The following is a 26,070-nucleotide window of genomic DNA, read 5'->3' as shown; positions in this document are numbered from 1 at the left end:
TCCAAGATGGCCGCGTGCATTTGAACCATTTTAATTCTAGCAGTATATGTGAAGCGCGCCAGGTTTCTGCAAATCTAGTTGTCAGTACATTTCATCAGAGAGAAGCTTTGCTCCAGGCTCCTCTACAGCGCCGAGAGCACTGACGAACCATTACTTTATAACCAGGTCTGTCCAACTCTCATCCTGTCATCACTTGCAAAATGCGCTTTACAGCATCCATCATAGCAGTACATTGGCATGGTAAACGATTTTAACACCTTGTTGCCAGAACCGTCGGTATTCTGTTACTAAGGAATACGCTGCTTCTATGTTTGGCAGACAGTGAGTTACAGACATACGTTATTTGCCTTTAGTTGTGCTTTCTGCTTTACAATGGTTATAATGTTAGTAAAAGATAAAGCAGAATCACCACCAGTTTTGCTTTTTTATTTGTTCATCATGCCGAAAATACAGAAATGACGTCTGGATTTTGTGTGATCAGAGATCTAAACTATATGCACACACGTTGAATATGTATAAATTGCACAGCAGCAACACCCCAAAATCATTCCCAAGCTGCTGTGTCCTAACCTTTTTTTTCATACGGTTACCCTTTTCACTATATTTGAGTTATAATCCAACTGTTTGTGGTGTTCAGAGTTTGTGTATGTATGTGTATATATATATATATATATATATATATATATGTATGTGTATACATATATATATATACTGTGTATATATATATATATACTGTATATATGTGTTTTTTTCCATAATTTTATACAAAGTGCTTGTGACTGTGTGTGTGGGGATCCAGCACACACTTCAATAATCAGCTGCCAGGATGCACTTCAAAAGTTTACATAAGAAATTGTCAATACTACTGGAAAGGCACTCTGTTTTCCATAAAATAAATTATTAAATTAAACGTTTTCGGTGTTACCCCCGTCCTCAGACTCATTAACAGTGAATTACTCACCCCTATAAATATGCGTTTCCCAGCTCCAGCCAAATCCGTCATCGCACTCCATGGCGTCCATCAAGCGCAAATTGCGCAGAGAAGCACCAAAGCAGTCATACTAAAAAAGCAAAACACCCTTAGTTACAGGGACCTTCATAGTGACAGTAATGTTTAGCATTACTTTCTCTTAGCAACTAGCGGTTTCTAATGCATTAAACTCCACACTCACTACCTCAAGCAAATTAACTATGATTATAATAACTTAAGCTATGATACAAAAGGCTCGCTTGCACACTGTCATATACAAGCCTAATCAATACTCATTAGTTATTAATGCTTAGTAACAGTAAAGTTCAGAAGATTATAAAATCAGACCGAATGGAGCTTGATGCCCCTTGTTTCTGGCGAGCCTGAAACAGAAGTTATGAAGCAGCGGTCTAAAGACCGCTGCTCCATAACTTGTCCGCCTGCTCTGAGGTGGCGGACAGAAATCAACCCGATCGAATACGATCAGGTTGATTGACACCCCCTGATAGCGGCCGATTGGCCACGAATCTGCAGGGGGCGGTATTGCACCAGCAGTTCTGGTGAACTGCTTGTGCGATGATAAATGCTGACAGCGTATGCTGTCTGCATTTATCGATGTGCAGCAGGCATGATACGCTACATTATATCATGTCCGCTCGCACTTTGATAAATATGCTCCATAAAATGTTTAGCCATCGGCTGCTCCGAGCTACCAGCTTTGATGGCTGCCCGGATAGCTGACCAGTGGTTAACCATCCTTGTCCTCAAGTCATCCTAGGACTTCCCTACATAAAACTTTCCACATGGACAATGTAACAAATATAGAATGTATTTAGTTGTACATGTAACTCTGTCTTATAAAATATTTTTTATTCGTCCAAGGATGTTTGGTTTACTTGTCAGGGATTAAAAGCTACTAGTCCAGAGGGAAAAGTTAGTAGTCCACTAAATGTTAAAGATAGGAAAAGGCCTCATTTCTAAGTCGTCCTCAGCAATTTCTAAGTTGTCCGGGACCACTGGAAATGTCAAGATATATATATATGTGTGTGTGTATGTATATGTGTGTATATATATATATATATATATATATATATATATATATATATATATATATATATATATATACACACATGTCCCAGGCCAAGCACTCGTGTTTTTTTTTAAAAAAAATACATTTTTTATTGAGGTTGTAAAGAAAAAAGTGTTGCATACAAGAATCACCAATAAACACAAATAACATTGTGATAAGACATACATTCTTAGCGTATATACATACTGAAAAAGTAAAGTGCTATAAGCTTAGTCTATTAAGCCACCTATCTGAGAAAGGCTATGCACTCATGTTTTAAATATCCAAATGCCCAGGGTGTGTCAAGTCATAAGTAAACAAAGTCCCTTAGATGAAGAGCACTCAATGCGTCTTTTATATTCAATGCAATTTATTACCAAATTTATTGAAAATAAGACCGAGTGAATGCTCTTCATCTATAGGACTTTATAGTTAATGTGTGTCTGTTAATTAAATGTATTCAATCTGATATTCTCCCTCACTGATTTTCCTTTTTCTCCCCCCTCCAGAAATAATGTGGATATTTGGGACCCATGTCGAACATCTATGAAGAGAGGCAAACAATGATTGCAGCAGGGGATTTGCAGGAGTTTGTTCCTTTTGGGCGTGACCACAGCAAGCACCATCCCAATGCATTGAACCTTCAACTACGGCAGCTGCAGCCTGCCTCTGAGCTGTGGTCCTCTGATGGGGCAGCGGGCTTGGTGGGATCACTTCGGGAGGTATCGATCCATGAAAAGCAGAAGGTAATATATAGCTAGACTTTCATAATTGTGTCATCTATTTATGCACTTGCACAAGGTTCAAGAAAGATCTGAGACACAAAGGGGCATTCTAGCGAAGAAAAAAAATGCTCTGTTTGGCTAACATTTCTTAAAGGGACACTAAACCCAAATTTTTTCTTTCATGATTCAGATAGAGCATGCAATTTTAAGCAACTTTCTAATTTACTCCTATTATCAATTTTCCTTTGTTCTCTTGCTTTCTTTATTTAAAAAAGGCAATTAAGCTAAGGAGCCAGCCAATTTTTGGTTCAGACCACTGGACAGCACGTGTTTATTGGTGCTGTCCAATCAGCAAGGACAACCCAGGTTGTGAACCAAAAATGGTCCGGCTTCTAAACGTACATTCTTGCTTTTCAAATAAAGATAGCAAGAGAATGAAGAAAAAGTGATAATAGGGATAAATTAGAAAGTTGCTTAAAATTGCATGCTCTATCTGAATCATGAAAGAAAAAAATTTGGGTTCAGTGTCACTTCAAATTTAGTCCTGTTGCTATGTGCTAAATGCACAGTCACTGTCATCCACTAACATGCTTGATGCAGGGAGCAACTTTTTATTTCTAAATGACAAAGCGGTCTGTTCAGCCAATTTGAAGCCATGCCCTTCGCTATAACAACATATATTCCCGGAGCCCCTGCTGTACAACAGACTGAAGAACTGCTGCTTCTTCATTTAGGAAAAAGGCTCTTCTTTAGAGGGGTGGAAAAATTGAATGTATATATTTAAAATTTTCAGTAGTTTTTTTAGGCAAACATAATTTTATAGGCTATATCTGTACCTTGCATATATTTATGTGCAATGCTTTACAAGTATGTTGTATAATATCAGGTACATTGTTATAAGGACTGTAGAAGCTGAGGTGGACATCTATGCTGTTGGTGTAACTGTCCTAAGATTAACTTCTTTTGTAAAATAAAAAAAATAAATACTGTTTTAATAGCTAAATTCAGCAACAGCATTAACTAATATCTGAAAAGTATCCATTATAAGTAACAAGATCAAAGTAATATTTAAAGTATTTTAAAATATACATAGTATATATTAACAATTAAGTACACACTACTTCAACATAAATAAATAAAATGTTTTGCAATCATCTTGGGCTATGTTGTTTGAGTACTTCACGGAAATACCACTTTAAAAGCCTTATGGGCATGTTTTTTTTTCTTTTTCTGTGTTCAGTTGGGATCAGATGTAAATGATTACAGTGATTGGGCAGCACTTTGCGGAGTTAAAATTCTTAAGTCTGAATTATGGACTGCAGCTATTCATTAGTAAGAAAAAATAATAATAAAGCAGGCAAAATAAAGAATAAATGCACATTATATAATTATTATACTTACTTTAAATCATTTTTCTGGAGATGCAGTTTTGATTTTGACATTTTTAAGGTGAAATTGCATGGTCACTTTATAAACGGTGTCACAAATAGCTTCTTTTTGATATAGCTTCCCTGACAGTGCTGAATTGTTGTGGTTATCTGCTAAAGATGCCTGACCCATCAACATGTTTTCATGGAAAATGTTTCATTATTGATCTTTGTTTTTTCCTTTTGTGTTTTAATGCTAGATCGAAGATGTTTGTCGAATATTTCTTATGAATTTCCTCAGTACATTTTTTATTAGTCCTGTTCTGAGTTGACTTATGGTTTTACTTTAACACATTTCCATGTGCTTCAGGAGAGTTGGCAGCTGAGGAAAGGTGTAGGGGATCCTGGCGAGGATGTGGAGTACGATGAAGAGCTGTACGTGGCTGGGAACATTGTTATTTGGAGTAAAGGAAGTAAGGCTCACGCGGCTGCAGTTTACAAGGCCTTTACTGTTGATAGCCCAGTTTTACAGGTAAACAATTCAGGTGTTGCGTTTACCAAAGCCATTGTGAAATACCACTTAATAGTACTATTTTCACAAATGTAGTTCCTTAAAGGCACATTAAACACTAAACACATTTCATGTTCCTCCCTCTAATTATGGGTGCTGCCATTGGGAACCTAGATTTCACTGCAGGTGTCTGCACTGGAATACAGTGAAAGCTAGATTTCAACACGGCAGCACCCATGACTAGAGGGAGATAGGGAATAACCTCAATACTATATGTGTTAAATGAATTTAGTGTTTAATGTCCCTTTTTAAGTTGTGTTCCACAAATGCAGAAGTAGTTCCGGCTTCAGTTTCGCTATGGTAAATTGTCATAGAAAAAGTCAGACGCTGGCATTATTATAATGTTGCATTTCACATCTGAAGCAATTGGCATCTCAAAGTATTTCCTGTACTTTTTATACTACTTAGGGATGCTGAATGTAACCCTTTGAACACAGACTGATTAATAGATACAAAGATAAGACTGTCATCAGTGTTTTTGATTTGTATTGTGGGCTCTTAAATTGTGTGCTTTAAAGTTATTTGCTAAGTTGTTTTCTTTCTTTTTTTTTTTTTTAGGCATTGTGGTGTGATTTTACTATATCTAGTAAAACGGAAAATGAGAATGGTAAGTTTTAATTAATTTGTATTCCCATCTAGGCTATTTATATTAAAATGAGTTAATCTAAGGATTACACATTTTTCACATGTTTAACCTGTTATTAGAGAAGCAGAGACTTCCAGTATATTGTTGAATCTCTGCTCTTTACTATCTATCTATCTATCTATCTATCTATCTGTCCACACACACACACAATTCTGAAAAAGTAGAGACAGTATGGAAAATGCAAAAAAACAAAACAAAAAGTGTCATTTAAAATTCAATTCACCCTGTACTATATTGAAAACACATTATTTGATGTTTTACTTTGTGACTTTAATGTATTTTTTACAGTCTTCTTCTTTTACAGTCTTTTCCAATGTGTAACATCACCTTTTCTTTTAATAATCCTTATTAAGCGTTTGGGCACTGAAGACACCAGTTTAAGTTTAGCAAGCAGAATTTCCCCCCATTTATCCATTATGCATGTCTTCAGCTGCGCAACTGTAGGGACCTTCGTTGTCTTATTTTGTGTTTCATAATGCGCCACACATTCTCTATCAGAGACAGTTCAGGACTGCAGGAAGGCCATACTAGCACCCACACTCTGCTTACGCAACCATGCGCTTGTAATCCGGGCAGAATGTGATTTGGCCTTGTCCTGCTGAAAAAGGCAGGAACGTCCCTGCAAAAGACGACTTCTGGATGGCAGCACATTTTGCTCCAAAATATATACATATATTTTTGCATTAATGGTGCTCTCACAGATGACACCGACCCCCCCCATAACATGACAGACGATTACTTTTGGACCTAATGATGATAACAGCTTGGATGGCCCGGAGAACATGACAGCTAATTTTTCTATAAACTATTTGAAATGTTGACTCGTCGGACAACAAAACACAATTCCACTGTGCTACTGTCCATCTCAAATGAGACTGAGCCCAGAGAATTTGGCGGCGCTTCAGGACCGTGTTAATGTATGGCTTCTGTAGATGCAGCGGCGAATGGTGTTGACTGACAAAGGTTTACTAAAGTATTCCACGGCCCATGTCAGGATATCCTTTACAACAGTTTTTGACACAGTGAAGTCTGAGGGATCAGAGATCATGCACATTCAGAAGTGGTTTTAGGCTTTGCCCTTTACGGACTGAGATTTGACCAGATTCCTTGAATCTCTTAATTATTTTGTGCACTGAACAAGGTGAAATGCCCAAAAACCTACGATTTGTCTTTGGGGAATGTGGTTTTCAAAGTGTTGGATTATTCTCTGACGCATCTGTTGGCAGATTGGAGAGCCTCAACTCATCCTTGCTTTTGAAGGACTATGCTTTTTTTTAAGGCTCCATATATACTATGATTACACGATTGCCTCACCTGTTTCACATCACCTTGTTATTTCAACGTGTCACATCGCTATTAGTCCTAAATTTCCCCTGTCCCAACTTTTTTGGAACATGTTGCAGTCATCAGATTTGAAATGAGTGTATATTTACAAAAATACACTAAATTCACAAAATAAAACATCAAATTATGTGTTTTCAAAATAGTACAGGGTGAATTAATTTTTCAAATAACTTTTTTTTTTGCATTTTCCATAAAGTCCCAACTTTTTTGGAATTGGGGTTGTGTGTGTGTTTAGGGAGTATTGAAATTATTTATTTTATTTAACTACAATACAAAGATAAAAGCTCACTGTAAAGCAAGAGTTGATTGTGTATACAATTTTTTTTACTAGAAATCTGTGAAGCATGTCTGTCTTTATTTAGGTCAGGATACAGTAGAGAGGTGTATCTGTATACTGCAAAGTTCCTGTATCAATGTCCATAACACAGAAGGGAAGGATTACATTGCACCGCTACCATTTCAGGTGAAGGACTTTGTATTTTGTATGTTCAGTAGTCAAGCTAATAAACACTCAAATGTAGCTTTGTATTCAAGGTAGTCTTCAGCGAAAAAAAAAATGCTTTAAAGGGACACTCAAGTCAAAATTAAACTTTCATGATTTAGATAGAGTATGCAATTTTAAACAACTTTCCAAATTACTTCCATTAACAAAATGTGCACAGTCTTTTTATATTTATACTTTTTGAGTCACTATTTCCTACTAAGCATGTGCAAGAATTCCCAGAATATAAATATATGCATTTGTGATTGGCTGATGACTGTCACATGATACATGGGGAGTGGAAATAAACAGACATTTGCCTGAAAAAAATCTACTACTCATTTGAAGTTTAGACTAAGTGCTATTGTATTGTCTTTTTATCATGCATGTATTAATTATGTAAATCTACTGTATTTACTGGTCCTTTAAAAGGTTATTAAACAATTATAGTATCAACATTAGAAGAAAGAAAATAAGGATAAGTAGGCCTTATAAAAAGAGGGAATTCAGCACTCTCTACGCATAAAGGGCAATAGAAAAAATTGTTCTGCCAATTTGAAAAAAATATATATGTGGAGTAATAAGTGTGAGGACCTGAAACAAGCAAGAGACAAGAACTTGAAAAAACAAACATATTTCTTCTGTTATGTGTGATCAGTCCACGGGTCATCATTACTTCTGGGATATAACTCCTCCCCAACAGGAAATGCAAGAGGATTCACCCAGCAGAGCTGCATATAGCTCCTCCCCTCTACGTCAGTCCCAGTCATTCTCTTGCACCCAACGACTAGATAGGATGTGTGAGAGGACTATGGTGATTATACTTAGTTTTTATGACTTCAATCAAAAGTTTGTTATTTTACAATAGCACCGGAGCGTGTTATTACTTCTCTGGCAGAGTTTGAGGAAGAATCTGCCAGAGTTTTTTTTTTACTATGATTTTAACCGGAGTTGTTAAGATCATATTGCTGTTCTCGGCCATCTGAGGGAGGTAAAGGCTTCAGATCAGGGGACAGCGGGCAGATGAATCTGCATTGAGGTATGTAGCAGTTTTTATTTTCTGAATGGAATTGATGAGAAAATCCTGCCATACCGTTAAAATGACATGTATGTATACACTTCAGTATTCTGGGGATGGTATTTCACCGGAACTACTCTGTTAAAGGTCACTAATCCTTTTAATAACTATTTATCATGTTAAACGTTTTTGCTGGAATGTAGATTCGTTTACATTGCTGAGGTACTGTGTGAATAAATATTTGGGCATTATTTTCCACTTGGCAGCCTTTTTTGCTTTTATTTGTGACAGTTTCGTTTCTCTTCACTGCTGTGTGGGAGAGGGAGGGGCCGTTTTTGGCGCTCTTTGCTACGCATCAAAAAATTCCAGTCAGTTACTTTTATATTTCCTGCATGATCCGGTTCATCTCTGACAGATCTCAGGGGTCTTCAAACTTCTTTTAAGGGAGGTAAATTCTCTCAGCAGAGCTGTGAGAATTCTTATAGTGACTGTGAATAAAAACGTTGCTTTGTATTTTTTATGTCAAATTTAATTATTGTTATTTTACTAATGGGAACAAACCTTTGCTAAAAGTTGTGTTGTTTTAAAGTTTGATGCTATAACTGTTTTTCAGTTCATTATTTCAACTGTCATTTAATCGTTTAGTACCTCTTTGAGGCACAGTACGTTTTTGCTAAAAAAGATTATAACCAAGTTGTAAGTTTTTTTTTGCTAGTGTGTTAAACATGTCTGACTCAGAGGAAGATATCTGTGTCATTTGTTCCAATGCCAAGGTGGAGCCCAATAGAAATTTATGTACTAACTGTATTGATGCTACTTTAAATAAAAGTCAATCTGTACAATGTGAACAAATTTCACCAAACAGCGAGGGGAGAGTTATGCCGACTAACTCGCCTCACGCGGCAGTACCTGCATCTCCCGCCCGGGAGGTGCGTGATATTATGGCGCCTAGTACATCTGGGCGGCCATTACAGATAACATTACAAGATATGGCTACTGTTATGACTGAAGTTTTGTCTAAATTACCAGAACTAAGAGGCAAGCGTGATCACTCTGGGGTGAGAACAGAGTGCGCTGACAATGCTAGGGCCATGTCTGATACTGCGTCACAGCTCGCAGAGCATGAGGACGGAGAGCTTCATTCTGTGGGTGACGGTTCTGATCCAAACAGATTGGACTCAGATATTTCAAATTTTAAATTTAAATTGGAGAACCTCCGTGTATTACTAGGGGAGGTCTTAGCAGCTCTCAACGATTGTAACACCGTTGCAATACCAGAGAAACTGTGCAGGTTGGATAAATACTTTGCGGTACCGGCGAGTACTGAAGTTTTTCCTATACCTAAGAGACTAACTGAAATTGTTACTAAGGAGTGGGATAGACCCGGTGTGCCGTTCTCACCCCCTCCAATATTTAGAAAGATGTTTCCAATAGACGCCACCACTCGGGACTTATGGCAAACGGTCCCCAAGGTGGAGGGAGCAGTTTCTACTTTAGCTAAGCGTACCACTATCCCGGTGGAGGATAGCTGTGCTTTCTCAGATCCAATGGATAAAAAATTAGAGGGTTACCTTAAGAAAATGTTTGTTCAACAAGGTTTTATATTGCAACCCCTTGCATGTATCGCGCCGATTACGGCTGCGGCAGCATTTTGGATTGAGTCGCTGGAAGAGAACCTTAGTTCATCTACGCTAGACGACATTACGGACAGGCTTAGAGTCCTTAAACTAGCTAATTCTTTCATTTCGGAGGCCGTAGTACATTTAACCAAACTTACGGCTAAGAACTCAGGATTCGCCATACAGGCACGTAGGGCGCTGTGGCTAAAATCCTGGTCAGCAGATGTTACTTCTAAGTCCAAATTACTTAATATACCTTTCAAGGGGCAGTCTTTATTTGGGCCCGGTTTGAAAGAAATTATCGCTGACATTACAGGAGGTAAGGGCCACGCCCTACCCCAAGACAAAGCCAAAGCTAAGGCTAGACAGTCTAATTTTCGTCCCTTTCGGAATTTCAAAACAGGAGCAGCATCAACCTCCACTGCACCAAAACAGGAAGGAGCTGTTGCTCGTTACAGGCAAGGCTGGAAGCCTAACCAGGCCTGGAACAAGAGCAAGCAGGCCAGGAAACCTGCTGCTGCCCCAAAGACAGCATGAATCGAGAGCCCCCGATCCGGGACCGGATCTAGTGGGGGGCAGACTCTCTCTCTTCGCCCAGGCCTGGGCAAGAGATGTTCAGGATCCCTGGGCACTAGAGATCATATCTCAGGGATACCTTCTAGACTTCAAATTATCTCCCCCAAGAGGGAGATTTCATCTGTCAAGGTTGTCAACAAACCAGATAAAGAAAGAAGCGTTTCTACGCTGCGTACAAGATCTGTTATTAATGGGAGTGATCCATCCGGTTCCGCGGTCGGAACAAGGACAAGGGTTCTACTCAAACCTGTTTGTGGTTCCCAAAAAAGAGGGAACTTTCAGGCCAATCTTAGATTTAAAGATTCTAAACAAATTCCTAAGAGTTCCATCGTTCAAAATGGAAACTATTCGGACAATTTTACCCATGATCCAAGAGGGTCAGTACATGACCACTGTGGATTTAAAGGATGCTTACCTTCACATTCCGATCCACAAAGATCATCACCGGTATCTAAGGTTTGCCTTCTTAGACAGGCACTACCAGTTTGTAGCTCTTCCATTCGGATTGGCTACGGCTCCAAGAATCTTCACAAAGGTTCTGGGTGCCCTTCTGGCGGTACTAAGACCGCGAGGGATTTCGGTAGCTCCGTACCTAGACGACATTCTAATACAAGCTTCAAGCTTTCAAACTGCCAAGTCTCATACAGAGTTAGTTCTGGCATTTCTAAGGTCGCATGGATGGAAAGTGAACGAAAAGAAGAGTTCTCTCTTTCCTCTCACAAGAGTTCCATTCTTGGGGACTCTTATAGATTCTGTAGAAATGAAGATTTACCTGACAGAAGACAGGTTAACAAAGCTTCAAAATGCATGCCGTGTCCTTCATTCCATTCAACACCCGTCAGTAGCTCAATGCATGGAGGTGATCGGCTTAATGGTAGCGGCAATGGACATAGTACCTTTTGCACGCCTACATCTCAGACCGCTGCAATTATGCATGCTAAGTCAGTGGAATGGGGATTACTCAGATTTGTCCCCTACTCTGAATCTAAATCAAGAGACCAGAAATTCTCTTCTATGGTGGCTTTATCGGCCACACCTGTCCAGGGGGATGCCATTCAGCAGGCCAGACTGGACAATTGTAACAACAGACGCCAGCCTACTAGGTTGGGGCGCTGTCTGGAATTCTCTGAAGGCTCAGGGACTATGGAATCAGGAGGAGAGTCTCCTGCCAATAAACATTCTGGAATTGAGAGCGGTTCTCAATGCCCTTCTGGCTTGGCCCCAGTTAACAACTCGGGGGTTCATCAGGTTTCAGTCGGACAACATCACGACTGTAGCTTACATCAACCATCAGGGAGGGACAAGAAGCTCCCTAGCAATGATGGAAGTATCAAAGATAATTCGCTGGGCAGAGTCTCACTCTTGCCACCTGTCAGCAATCCACATCCCGGGAGTGGAGAACTGGGAGGCGGATTTCTTGAGTCGCCAGACTTTTCATCCGGGGGAGTGGGAAATTCATCCGGAGGTCTTTGCCCAAATACTTCGACGTTGGGGCAAACCAGAGATAGATCTCATGGCGTCTCGCCAGAACGCCAAACTTCCTCGCTACGGGTCCAGATCCAGGGATCCGGAAGCAGTTCTGATAGATGCTTTGACAGCACCTTGGAACTTCGGGATGGCTTATGTGTTTCCACCCTTCCCGCTGCTTCCTCGATTGATTGCCAAAATCAAACAGGAGAGAGCATCAGTAATTCTAATAGCACCTGCATGGCCACGCAGGACTTGGTATGCAGATCTAGTGGACATGTCATCCTGTCCGCCTTGGTCTCTACCTCTAAGACAGGACCTTCTGATACAGGGTCCATTCAAACATCAAAATCTAACTTCTCTGAAGCTGACTGCTTGGAAATTGAACGCTTGATTTTATCAAAACGTGGTTTTTCTGAGTCGGTTATTGATACCCTGATTCAGGCTAGGAAGCCTGTTACCAGAAGGATTTACCATAAAATATGGCGGAAATACCTATACTGGTGCGAATCCAAAGGTTACTCCTGGAGTAAGGTTAGGATCGCTAGGATATTGTCTTTTCTACAAGAAGGCTTAGAAAAGGGTTTATCAGCTAGCTCATTAAAGGGACAGATTTCAGCTCTGTCCATCTTGTTACACAGGCGTCTGTCAGAAGATCCAGACGTCCAGGCCTTTTGTCAGGCTCTAGCTAGGATCAAGCCTGTGTTTAAGGCTGTTGCTCCGCCATGGAGTTTAAACTTAGTTCTTAACGTTTTACAGGGTGTTCCGTTTGAACCCCTTCATTCCATTGATATAAAATTGTTATCTTGGAAAGTTCTGTTTTTAATGGCTATTTCCTCGGCTCGAAGAGTTTCTGAGTTATCAGCCTTACATTGTGATTCCCCTTATCTGATTTTTCACTCAGACAAGGTAGTTCTGCGTACTAAACCTGGGTTCTTACCTAAGGTAGTCACTAACAGGAACATCAATCAAGAGATTGTTGTTCCATCCCTGTGTCCAAATCCTTCTTCAAAGAAGGAACGTCTTCTACACAATCTGGATGTAGTTCGTGCCCTCAAGTTCTACTTGCAGGCAACTAAAGATTTTCGCCAAACTTCTTCCCTGTTTGTCGTTTATTCTGGACAGAGGAGAGGTCAAAAAGCTTCTGCTACCTCTCTCTCTTTTTGGCTTCGTAGCATAATACGTTTAGCCTATGAGACTGCTGGACAGCAGCCTCCTGAAAGAATTACAGCCCACTCCACTAGAGCTGTGGCTTCCACTTGGGCCTTTAAGAATGAGGCCTCTGTTGAACAGATTTGCAAGGCTGCAACTTGGTCTTCGCTTCATACTTTTTCCAAATTTTACAAATTTGACACTTTTGCTTCTTCGGAGGCTATTTTTGGGAGAAAGGTTCTTCAGGCAGTGGTTCCTTCTGTATAATGAGCCTGCCTATCCCTCCCGTCATCCGTGTACTTTTGCTTTGGTATTGGTATCCCAGAAGTAATGATGACCCGTGGACTGATCACACATAACAGAAGAAAACATAATTTATGCTTACCTGATAAATTCCTTTCTTCTGTTGTGTGATCAGTCCACGGCCCGCCCTGTTTTAAGGCAGGTAAATATTTTTTAAATTATACTCCAGTCACCACTTCACCCTTGGTTACTCCTTTCTCGTTGATTCTTGGTCGAATGACTGGGACTGACGTAGAGGGGAGGAGCTATATGCAGCTCTGCTGGGTGAATCCTCTTGCATTTCCTGTTGGGGAGGAGTTATATCCCAGAAGTAATGATGACCCGTGGACTGATCACACAACAGAAGAAAGGAATTTATCAGGTAAGCATAAATTATGTTTTTCAAAGCACTATAAATTTATTAAAGAACAAAGTCATATTAAATAAAAAAAAAGAAAAAAATGAGAAAATGAAACAATCAATCATTTGAAATACTATAGAGTTCAATTAAATTAAAAGTTGGGTTTGCTGAAGCCCTTGTTTGCACGGCATGATGACAATGCTTTTCCTGGAGCAGCAGTAATTTCGTTAACCGAACTATCCTTAAGTTGTGTGTTGTCTGGATGTGTTTGTCCTATTGGCAGAGGAATTTGATGTTTTCTACCGCATTTCTAAGTGGATGCCTGGACACAAAATCTATTTTCACAAACCACCTGGATGGACTCTGTATTACAATTTCTCCCTTACAAGGGTTATAATGAATGTACAATAAGTCTGGTCGTTATTACCTGTGATTTATGTTTTGACAACTCACTTCATTATTAATAACGCTATACCGCTTTGCCACACACATAGATCCTCATTGTATATCAAGACAGTGTTATCCCTCTATACTTTGGGACTGTCCTCTGATTGTGGTGTTGTGTCTGGCTTTAGGTATACCGGAATGCTGCAATATTTTCCATCATTTACTTGTGTATTTGCGTGTACATATAGCTGTTATCATTGGCTAATTAATTTACATTGTCAGCTGTTGTGTTTTTGAGTGAATTACATAGATCCTCCATGTTTTGTTCATGACAGCAGTTCCCTTTAATATTAATTGGGGCTGTCCTCTGACTGAGGAGTTGTAATTTCTCTATAACAAAGCTATACTATATTGGCCTATACAGGAATAGGAATAACATGCTACATCATAAAGAACCTCCAAATAGAATCTTTGACCAAAAGAAACCTAAGTTTATCACAAATGTCAGTCCACAATTTGCTGAAATTTGTCATATTATAAAAAAACACCTCCCTGTATTAACAGGTGAAGATAGTCTCAAGGATTTGGCAACGGAAGGTATAAATTGTATACCTAGAAAAGGCCGAACAATTGGTAATATTGTGGCCCCTAGCTCACTTAGAAAAACTGCAACAACAGGGAGTAGCTGGTTGGTTGTAAAAGGTCATTTTAAATGTCATTTTTCAAACTGCATAGCTTGCAGTCATGCAAAAGTAACTGACAGGTTTCAATCTAAAGCTACACAAAGAATTTTTCTATCATCTAGTTGCACAAATTGTCGTACCAAGTTTGTGATTTATTTGGTGGAATGTACGCAGTGTGACAAGCAATACGTAGGGTGCTCCACAAGGGAAGCACGCTCGCGTATTAGGGAACACCTCAATAACATTGACAAGGATATTGATGTATCAGACTTAGTACACCATTTTATTCACCAACATAATAAATCAGTTTCTAGTTTTAGATGGCAGGTCATTGAGAGTATCACACATACTGCAAGAGGAGGTGATAGGCAACAAAAATTACTACATAGAGAGGCTTTTTGGATATTCACCCTGCAAACTAGACGCCCAAAGGGCTTTAATGCAGTTGGTGATATCATTAACCATTGGCAACATAAATAGTACACAATGGTAGCCCAATGTAGAAGTTTCATACAAAAATATTCATAAAGCAATGAATTAGTAATTCTTTATATTTATGTCTGCTTAAAGTTTCCTTAGTTCCAAGCTAAAAATGTTTTCTTAACTAGCACACTACAATAAATTGGAATAATTTTCCCATGAGGAAGATTTATCTATTTTGGTTAAGAGATAAACATTATCTCCCTAAGGTTAGGATCTAGTGTTTTTCAAAGCTTGTGGAAATAAAAGGAAAAAGTACATATACAAGTACATAGAGAAATTATACTAATAGTTTAAAATGATTTTTTCTGACCTATATTTCTGTATTTTCATATATTACAAAATGTAAAAATGTTATTGTTATTTTTCTAATTTTCCTCTCTTTATACATGTGTGATACCAAAAGGCAAACTCTAATATGAATCACTTCCTTATTATTGTTTTTCAAGTGCCATAAAGGGTTAAGTAAGGTATCGAATACTCATCAGCTGAACATCCTTAATTGTATTGACCAGGCTTTTAAAAGGGATGCTAACCAGACACACAATATGGTCTATGACTAAGGCTATTTTTGCAGCCGAAACGCGTAAGACCTTTACTGGCTGCTCATGAGCAATTGTTTTACTTTTTAACTCATATTTTCTATTTCCCCGATTTTTTGAGTGTGTTGTATCATTATTTTTAATTAATAAAAGTACCTCCTTTTTCAACGATTCTCGCTGGATTCTCTTGTTTTGTTTGGATATTGATATTCCTGCTACATTTCCCATGAGACGTCTCATTTAATTGAACTCTATAGTATTTCAAATGATTGTTTGTTTCATTTTATCATTTTTCTTTTTTTATTTAATATGACTTTGTTCTTTAATAAATTTATAGTGCTTTGAACATGTTTGTTTTTTCAAGTTCTTGTCTCTTGCTTGTTTCAGGTCCTCACACTTATTACTCCACATATATATTTTTTTTAAAATTGGCAGAACAATTTTTTCTATTGCCCTTTATGCGTAGAGAGTGCTGAATTCCCTATCTTTTTATAAGGCCTACTTATCCTTATTTTCTTTCTTCTAATGTTGATACTATATTAACTTATAGGGTCTGCACCTCTAAGTATACCATATACATATTTTGACTTATAATATATATATTCATTTTTAGCAGCTCCCTTAAAACTATTTTTCTTTTGTTATTAAACAATTGTCATACTTTTTTTGTATTTTAAAATTAGACAGAAGCTAATGGCGTGTTGCTGGGTACACAGATTGTTTACTGACTCATAAGGACAACTTCTACATCTCTGTTCTTTACATTGGTTCTGATTGTGTTTTCAGTTTTCACTTTTATTTTGCAAATTTAAATATTAATGTTGTAAACATTTTCATTTGATTTTCTTAAGGTTGCTAATGTTTGGCCAACAAAATATGGATTACTGTTTGAGCGCAACAGTTACTCACATGAAGTTCCCCAGAGTCCACCTAGGTATGCATTATTTTTATCTTTCTATATGTCTAGTATGTTACTAGTGGATGATCACTGTCATTGTTTTTATTATCGCATATGTATACATGGCCCAGGATAAAAAGGGTTTGATAAATCCATGGCACTTAAAAAGGGACAGTTTAGCCAAATAATGTTCTCTCCTTTTTAATTTGTTCCCAGTGATCCATTTTTCCTACTGGAGTGTATTAAATTGTTTACAAATAGCTCCTTAGCCTTTATATTGGCATTTGAAATCGCTGATTTAGCCTGTAGTATCTCTACCTATACTAAAAGATGTCTATACCTAGGTATAGGCTATTGAGAAAACCATGTAAACACAGCCAGCAGAAAATACACTCAGTGGGAGGTGGAAGAGATAAAGCTCTAAAATGTTAATTTTCAATTGTTTTTTCTAAGTATTGTACAGAGACAGAGATAAGAAAGGGAAGCATTTGAGCGATAAGATAACAAGATCTGATCTGTCTGCAAGCTTTGCCTATTTTAATGTGCTGTGGTTTCATAGAGCAAATCCAGCTATTTATTTTGCAAAAAGCAGCATATATTAGCTTTTTCTCATACATTTTTATACGCTGCAGCTGGGATAACTAGTCACAGGGAACACATTAATTAAAAATCAATTTTACGGGTGAACTGGCCCTTTTATTTTCTTTCTTTCTTTTTTTGATCCCAAAATTAAATAATGCAGTTTAGAGGTGTTAACTTGTAGGTTCTAGTTTCTCATTTTCCTAAAATGATAATCTTCCACCATTTCCTGATTTGCAGTCTATAATTTTGTGAACGCTTCTATTACCTTGTATAGTGATAAATGTCTAGGGATGAGGCTGTAATTACACATGTTTCAAAAGATTATAAGATACTCAGTTGATGTTTCTGGAGCATTTAAGGATTACTTGGTTAAAAAAAAAGTCACTATTCTTAATCTGTCTTTTCCTTCTTTAGGCCAGGAGTTGACAAATCTTTTTAAAATTTAGTAGTCAGTAAGAATATTTAGGAGCCAGACGGGTATTTGTATATAGATACACGGAGAACAACCCAAAAGTATGGTTACAATTCTAGGAGCCTGTGGCTCCCTGAGTTTATCGAGCCCTGCTTAGACATCATTATTACATTCCCTATTAGCATTAACTTCCATAAGCAAAACCTCTCAATGCTATTCCTCTAACTCTGTATGCAATATTTTTATTGCACCTGCCTTCAAATTCTTCTGGACATTGTTTCAGATATTGCCTACTGTCTTCTTTTTTGGTCAAACCTACTACAGATGTAATGAGGCTTAATGCAAAAAGTACAGTGGCAGCTAATATAGCTAGACAGGGCCAGTGGCATGTAGCTGTGGTTTATGTTTGAAGTTCATGATTTTTATTTATCTGCCCTTTTAGCAAAATTTATCTTTTCAGAAACATTCATTAAAGGGACACTGAACCCAATAAGCAGGAATGTAAGCTTACGAGCTTTGTATTCATTTTTGGGTATATTGTGTTTTTTTTGTCAAAGGCAAGATTTCTTCCTTTGTTATATTCTGCATGCTAATCTTTTCAATCTCAGTCATTGATAGTTATCATGATTCCTTCTGTCCATGTGAAGCTGCTTACAGAGCCTCAGCTGGTCCATCTTTGAAATGAATCCAGACAATGTATTGACAGACTTCATCACCAGACCTCCAAGGCATTTATAAGCTTAGTGGCCTTTTTCATACTATTATTTACATCCTCCTGAAAGAGCACTACTTAGTGTGCTATTGTATGTGCAACATGTTTTAATGCTAACCATAAATTTGGTTTGATGAGTAGCTGAACTGCAGACCTTCATGTTCTCCTCATCTTGCTCCATGGTTCAAAATGTATTTTTATTTTTATTTTTCAAATATTCTCAATACATTTTTATTTTTGTCCAATGTAAAATAATCTGGTTTAATGGGAAATGCTTTTACAAGAAGTCCAGGTATGTCAAACAGTGAAGGCTGATGATAAGCTTGTTGATACAGTCAAAAAGGGCCTTCGATGCTCTTATAAAGAGAGTCCAACATTGGGATCAATCTTATCACCAACTCTCCTACCCAATAAAAAGCATTCTAACAGTTCCTGGCTTAAACATCTGGGAATGTTTAAATGCGGGCACCAAAAGTGCAAACCGTGCAAATATGTTAAAGTAACAACAACCTTTACCAGCAATGTTACTCATAAGGTTTACAACATTGGTGCATGCATGAACTGCACTTCAAAATATGTGGTGTACCTCATTGAATGCACCCAGTGTAGGATCCAGTACGTTGGACTCACCTCCAGAGACGTGAATACCAGAATGAGGAAGCATTTTTCCTCATTTAAAACCACCAGATCAACAACCCCGATAGTCCAGCATTTTGGTATCTATCATAAAGGCGGCCTTAACGCCTTTACATGGTGTGCAATTGAAAAAATCCACAGACCCAAAAGAGGTTGAGATATGGATCGCCTCTTGGCAAAGAGGGAAGTGTACTGGATCTTTACACTGGGGACCAGAGTACCCATGGGTCTTAACTCAAGGTATGATGTTATGAACCATTGGGAGTAGGCCTTCCTTGACGGTATCTGATATTTTGATGTTTTGGGGCATTGATATGTGACTCTTGTTCAATGTAATGTTATATAATATAAGGGCCGTGTGTCAGTCTGTTTACTCTAAGACAATTGCTCACTCTATCCTATCTCCAAGAAGTGCTTCTCCCTGTGATTCTTTGCCCATGGGATTATCGTCCTAGGACAGTTTTTGATTAGGGAGTGTTTTAATGCTTACATATAGTTAAGGATGGAGGTTTAATGATGGATTGAGTGGAACTGCTGTAGTAACCTTACTGCCCTCTTTAACAGTATCCAGATGGGATTATAACTCTCTGTGCTGAGAAAGAGAATAGTATATTTAGCGTATCACTGTATTGCAGATAGGTGTACTCCAGATAAGACTATCAACTTGACTTATAGTAACTATACCATTTAGTAATACATGCGCACTAGACGAAAATCATGGTCCTATCCCCCTGGCAAGGTTTTGAGTAGCTATGATATACAGCAATTTTAAATAAGTTACTCTAGTCCAATGTTTTTAACCAGAGCAGTCCACTATTGTATGACTGTAGAAATATTTTTCTACCAAAGCGTCGCACATAGAGGGATTTATTAGGTCACCAAGTATGTCATACTAGACTTATTGCCTTGAGGACTATTCAGTGTGTGTATTCAGGTACATGTTAGTTTGTCTCCTATCAGGTGACACCCCTTTTTCTATTATCTTTAGAATTTGATCAGACAATATGCAACCCCACATGTCACAGCACTTAAAACCCACAAGCATATAGATATAGTATGATATAGTATAATGAAAACATTACATGGCAATAGCCTCCCCCATACTATAAGTAAGTAGCAAGTATGAAGTTAATCCTTATATGATTGTAGCTAAGTATATGTCAGCCTAGCATATCATCATTCCTCTTTACCTAGGGGAGTGAACCATTGCGCTGTATCTTGTGACTGTAGGTCTGCAACTTGTAATGTATTAGTTGGTTACCTATGTAACACACCGCTATTTGCTGTGCTGAAGAGGGCGTGAGGTTGTGCATCCAATCAGCAACCACAGAGGTTCCCTGATTTTATGCCATTGTAAACAGTGTGCTATTACAAAGTGCGGCTCTTTCCACCATAGATGCATTAATAAGATGAAATGTCTCGCATTATTTTGTTTATAGATCTATCATATCAACCTGATATTATGCAATATTTTATGTCCCATTTTTTTTCTGTTCATTCACTATTGTCTGTTTGCACTTTTTCCGGTTTTATGTATGTTTTTACAAGGCTTGATATTCATAATAGAGGCTTGTAAATTGTTACCACTATTGGCTTTGTGCAAGTGGGTGTAGTTGTTTTTTTAACCAACTTGGAACCATTTAGGTCTTTTAACAGGTGTGACACAAAGCACTACAGGCTATGATTACAGCTGTGTAAGCCGAAATGCGTAAGCCGTCCCAGTGCCACGCCACTTGTATGCATGCTTACTTTGCGGGTTGCAGTACCCCTCTTTGAGATGTTCATTTTAATGTTACCTCAATAAAACTTTGGATTTTATTTAGTTTTGCGAATCCTTCGTTTCCTATTTATACCAAACAGTGATGTTAATCACGTTTGCAAGTTGAATGCAGTTTGCTGTCTCTAGGTTTACACCAACTGATTTCAACAATGGATGATTCCAGTCATCCTAGAAGATTATTCAAACAAACTATCTGCTAGCCAAGACCACAGTCCCCTACTTGATTGTGCTATCCATTCTCACAGCCTATCAAGTGACGAAGGTATTGATATTAAACTCCAAAAAAATATATTTTATGGTTCAGATAGGGCATGCAATTTTAAGCAACTTTCTAATTTACTACTATTATCAATTTTTCTTTGTAAGCTAAGGAGCCGGCCCATTTTTGGTTCAGTACCCTGGATAGTGCTTGCTATTTGGTGGCTACATTTAGCCACCAATCAGCAAGTACAACACAGGTGCAGAACCAAAAATGGGCCGGCTCCTTAGCTTACAAAGAAAATGGATAATAGTAGTAAATTAGAAAGTTGCTTAAAATTGCATGCCCTATCTGAATCCTGAAAGAAAAAAATTGGGTTTACTATCCCTTTAAGTAAAGAATTAATTTACAAGATAGAACACTCCAAAAGTAAGTGCTTCATTATGTTAATGGCAGTAAATTGGAAAGTTGTTTAAAATTATGTGCTCTATCTTAATCATGAAAGTTTAGTTTTAACTTGAGTGTCCCTTTAAAGATTTGTAAGTTTTTCATAAATGTCTTCATTTTATATAATTTTTAGAAATATTGGAGGTTTTAAATATACAAACACCATGTCATAAACCTATTTTTTATAATTGTAAAAGAAACATATTCCATTGTGGGTTTTCCCCCTAATTTTTCATATAGTATATATTTGTAGAAGTATATTTTGCTACCTTTTCTGAACACTATCTTTACATATTTGTATTTTCTTTTTCCATTAATTTTTGTTTTCAGAAATCCTTTTGAAAAATTCAACAAAATAATTAAATAAAAAAATCCTTATAAACAAACATAATTTTGTACAGTTGATAGATTTTTTATTGATTTTTTTTTTTATAAGACACATTTTGCTTTTATTATAACCAGTATACTTAATGTGATAATTATGCAAAATCGATTACTCTTTATTTTTCTTCAATTTTTCTTTTTCTTCCCAGAGAACCTTTGCCAACAATGTTCAGCATGTTGCATCCATTAGATGAAATAACTCCTTTAGTTTGCAGATCTGGCGGTAGGTATATATATATATATATAGTTTGAAAAAACATCACACAGCTGCATCTATTTATTTATAAGTAGTAATATGTAAGGAGTAGTATTTTTAGTTCATATTTACTAGTAGCAATAGCTTAGTAATTAAAAAAACTCTTAAGATCTACCTTTTTTAACCATCTAATTAGTATTATATTCACTGTCTTATTGCAGGTGTATTTGGCAACGCACGCATCCAGTATGTTTCTGATAATACCCTCAGAATAGTTTTCACCAATACAGATCCTTCAATAGTAATGACCTATGATACATTGCAGTGCTTGCACACTGTGTGGGCTCTCCGCAAGGTTAAGCCAGAGGTAAGGTTTGATAGTATTGTATGTATTTGTGCATATCTTCAGATGCTATCTCCATAAAACGTCTACATACATGCATTAAACATTTTAATGTACTTTTTGTTCCAAGTTCTATTTTATTGAAATAGTTTCAAGAGACATACAAATCAGATTCAAAAATACAAAAACAAATGAATCAATAGTAACATTTTAATGTACCTTTTAACTTATTTTTTTCTCAATTTTTCTGTAGTTTAAAGAGATAGAATTGTCAAAAATTAAATGTGCATTTCAACTTGAAATATAAGCATTTTTGCAATTTACTTTATTCCATTAGTAAAAATGCTTCTAATAAGTTATTACTGTTTTTTGTGTGTGTGGCATATGCACATAATTTGTGAGGGCCCATGCACAAGTATTTAACCACTAAACCTCAGAGGGTCAGCTGTAGCATTGTATGACACAAATTAGATCTTCAGAAGCAATACACACCGCAGCCACACCTCTGAGCATGCATAGTGTTTGAATACTGCTGCAAGAGCCCTTACAGGATATGTGCGTATGCTGCTAAAAAATAAATAAAAAAAAAAAGCATTTTTGCTAATGGAAGTATATTGTAAAATTGCTTATATTTCATATTGAAATATACTTATGCCCATTTTAATTTTGACCTTTCTATCCCTTTAACTCTGAAAATGTGTGCGTGTATTTTCCCCACGACCCTAGAGTTGCTTGTGTGATTAGTTCTGTGCAGTAGAACTCATTTATTCCTGTCACTATTTAGAAGCAAAGATAAGACTAACATACTCATGATTCTTTTTAAGGGTCTGAGCAGCAAAATAATGTTAAGTTTGCAGTGTCGTTTTTAATTGATATGCATGTATACCAAAATAAGCAAATTTGTTTTCTGATTAACAGGAACAGAATGTGGTGCTAAAGTATGCAGATCAGCTTGGCACCCCACAACACGGGGTAACTGCTGGGTCACTGGCCGCACACCTTCGCAGTGTCTCCAAAGGGGAATCCCCAATGGCCTCTCCTTTCCAAAACTATTCCTCACTCCACAGCCAGAGTCGCTCGGTGTCTTCCCCCAGCATTCATTCACGCTCCCACTCTCCTTCCATCTCCAACATGGCTGCTCTGAGGTAAGAAGACAATTTGAAATGTAAGCTTAAAAGGACATGAACTTGACATTTTTTCTTTCATGATTCAGATAGAGGATACAATTTTAAACAAAAAGGTTCCAATTTATTTCTAATATCAGATTTGCTATACTTTCTTGTTGTTCTTTGTTGAAGAGATATCTAGATAGGTAACTTTCATATATCTGGTGCACTACATGACAGGAAATAGTGCTATTCTCTTGCTAATGTATAACATTGTAGCAAAACTGGTGCCATATAGACCTGCAGACACGTGCACACTCCCGAACTTACCTTTCTGCTTTTCAACAAAGAATAACAAGAAAATGAAGAAAATGTGATTATAGAAGTAAACTGGAAAGCTGTTTAAAATTGTATGTTATATCTGAATCATGAATGTTCCATTTAGAATTTGATTTACTAGAAAACTAAAAAATGACTCACCGGTGTTTGTGTTTCCATTTACAATACCAGTTATTTTATTATATGCTGCTGATTTCTTCCAAGTATGGGGGATTGGTGTGAGTGGCTCATAGCCTTTGCCCAGGTATAATAGCAGTGTGAGTAAGGGAAAGAAAATAGAGAAAAAAAACATGCACTGTTTGTGTTACTGTTCAGATAGGACTCAAACGTGATGGCATCCAGAGCGAACGCTGCTACTTCTATAAAGTAATGCAGCTAATATATAGTTCAGGTCTTAAATTCTGGCAGTCAGGATTTTACTTCAGATCCTAACCTTTTTGATATCTCTATTGTGTGTGTATATATGTATGTAGAGAGGAAAGAGATAATATAGTATGTGTGTATGTATACAGTAATATATGTGTGTTTATATGTATGTAGAGAGGAAAGAGATAATATAGTAATGTGTGTATGTTATACAGTATATATGTGTGTATATATGTATGTAGAGAGGAAAGAGATAATATAGTATGTGTGTATATATACAGTATATGTGTGTGTATATATGTATGTAGAGAGGAAAGAGATAATATAGTAGTGTGTATATATACCAGTATAGTGTGTGTATATATGTATGTAGAGAGGAAAGAGATAATATAGTATGTGTGTATGTATGTGTGTGTGTGTGTATATATACAGTATATGTGTGTGTATATATGTATGTAGAGAGGAAAGAGATAATATAGTATGTGTGTATATATACAGTATATGTGTGTGTATATATGTATGTAGAGAGGAAAGAGATAATATAGTATTGTGTGTATATATACAGTATATGTGGTGAGTATATATGTATGTAGAAAGGAAAGAGATAATATAGTATGTATGTATGTGTGTGTATGTGTATATATCAGTATATGTGTGTGTATATTGTATGGTAGAGAGGAAAGAGATAATATAGTATGTGTGTATATATACAGTTATGTGGTGTGTATAATAAGTAATGTAGAAAGGAAAGAGATAATATAGTATGTGTATGTGTATATATACAGTATATGTATGTAGAGAGGAAAGAGATAATATAGTATGTGTGTATGTATACAGTATATATGTGTGTATATATGTATGTAGAGAGGAAAGAGATAATATAGTATGTGTGTATGTATACAGTATATATGTGTGTATATATGTATGTAGAGAGGAAAGAGATAATATAGTATGTGTGTATGTATACAGTATATATGTGTGTATATATGTATGTAGAGAGGAAAGAGATAATATAGTATGTGTGTATATATACAGTATATATGTGTGTATATATGTATGTAGAGAGGAAAGAGATAATATAGTATGTGTGTATGTATGTGTGTGTATGTGTATATATACAGTATATGTGTGTGTGTATATATGTATGTAGAGAGGAAAGAGATAATATAGTATGTGTGTATGTATACAGTATATATGTGTGTATATATGTATGTAGAGAGGAAAGAGATAATATAGTATGTGTGTATTTATACAGTATATATGTGTGTATATATGTATGTAGAGAGGAAAGAGATAATATAGTATGTGTGTATATATACAGTATATATGTGTGTATATATGTATGTAGAGAGGAAAGAGATAATATAGTATGTGTGTATATATACAGTATATATGTGTGTATATATGTATGTAGAGAGGAAAGAGATAATAGTATGTGTGTATGTATGTGTGTGTATGTATATATACAGTATATGTGTGTGTGTATATAGTATGTAGAGAGGGAAAGAGATAATATAGTATGTGTGTATGTATACAGATATAGTGTGTGTATATATGTTATGTAGAGAGGAAAGAGATAATATAGTATGTGTGTATATATACAGTATATATGTGTGTATATATGTATGTAGAGAGGAAAGAGATAATATAGTATGTGTGTATATATACAGTATATGTGTGTGTATATATGTATGTAGAGAAGGAAAGAGATAATATAGTATGTGTGTATATATCCAGTATATGTGTGTGTATATATGTATGTAGAGAGGAAGAGATAATATAGTATGTGTGTATGTATACAGTATATATGTGTGTATATATGTATGTAGAGAGGAAAGAGATAATATAGTATGTGTGTATGTATGTGTGTGTATGTGTATATATACACGTATAAGAGTGTTGTGATAATATATGTATGTATAGAAGGAAA

At 36.8% G+C, this 26,070-nt stretch overlaps 1 protein-coding gene across 1 annotated transcript; it reads left to right on the top strand.

The window, feature by feature from the left end:
• On the top strand, positions 1-23,474 carry LOC128643614 (anaphase-promoting complex subunit 1; the record flags this gene model as incomplete). The annotated part of the gene is made up of 9 exons (XM_053696456.1): positions 1-165; positions 2,549-2,785; positions 4,502-4,663; positions 5,261-5,309; positions 7,055-7,155; positions 16,592-16,674; positions 21,940-22,013; positions 22,208-22,353; positions 23,248-23,474. Coding segments are annotated over exons 2-9 (1,055 nt in total), but the record flags the coding sequence as incomplete, so codon positions are not given.
• Between the last annotated feature and the right edge of the window lie 2,596 nt (positions 23,475-26,070).

The sequence above is a fragment of the Bombina bombina genome, unplaced genomic scaffold, assembly GCF_027579735.1.
Source record: "Bombina bombina isolate aBomBom1 unplaced genomic scaffold, aBomBom1.pri scaffold_847, whole genome shotgun sequence".
Taxonomy (NCBI): domain Eukaryota; kingdom Metazoa; phylum Chordata; class Amphibia; order Anura; family Bombinatoridae; genus Bombina; species Bombina bombina.
The sequence above is the reverse complement of the archived record's forward strand: the minus strand, read 5'-3'. Positions and strand labels throughout refer to the sequence as shown.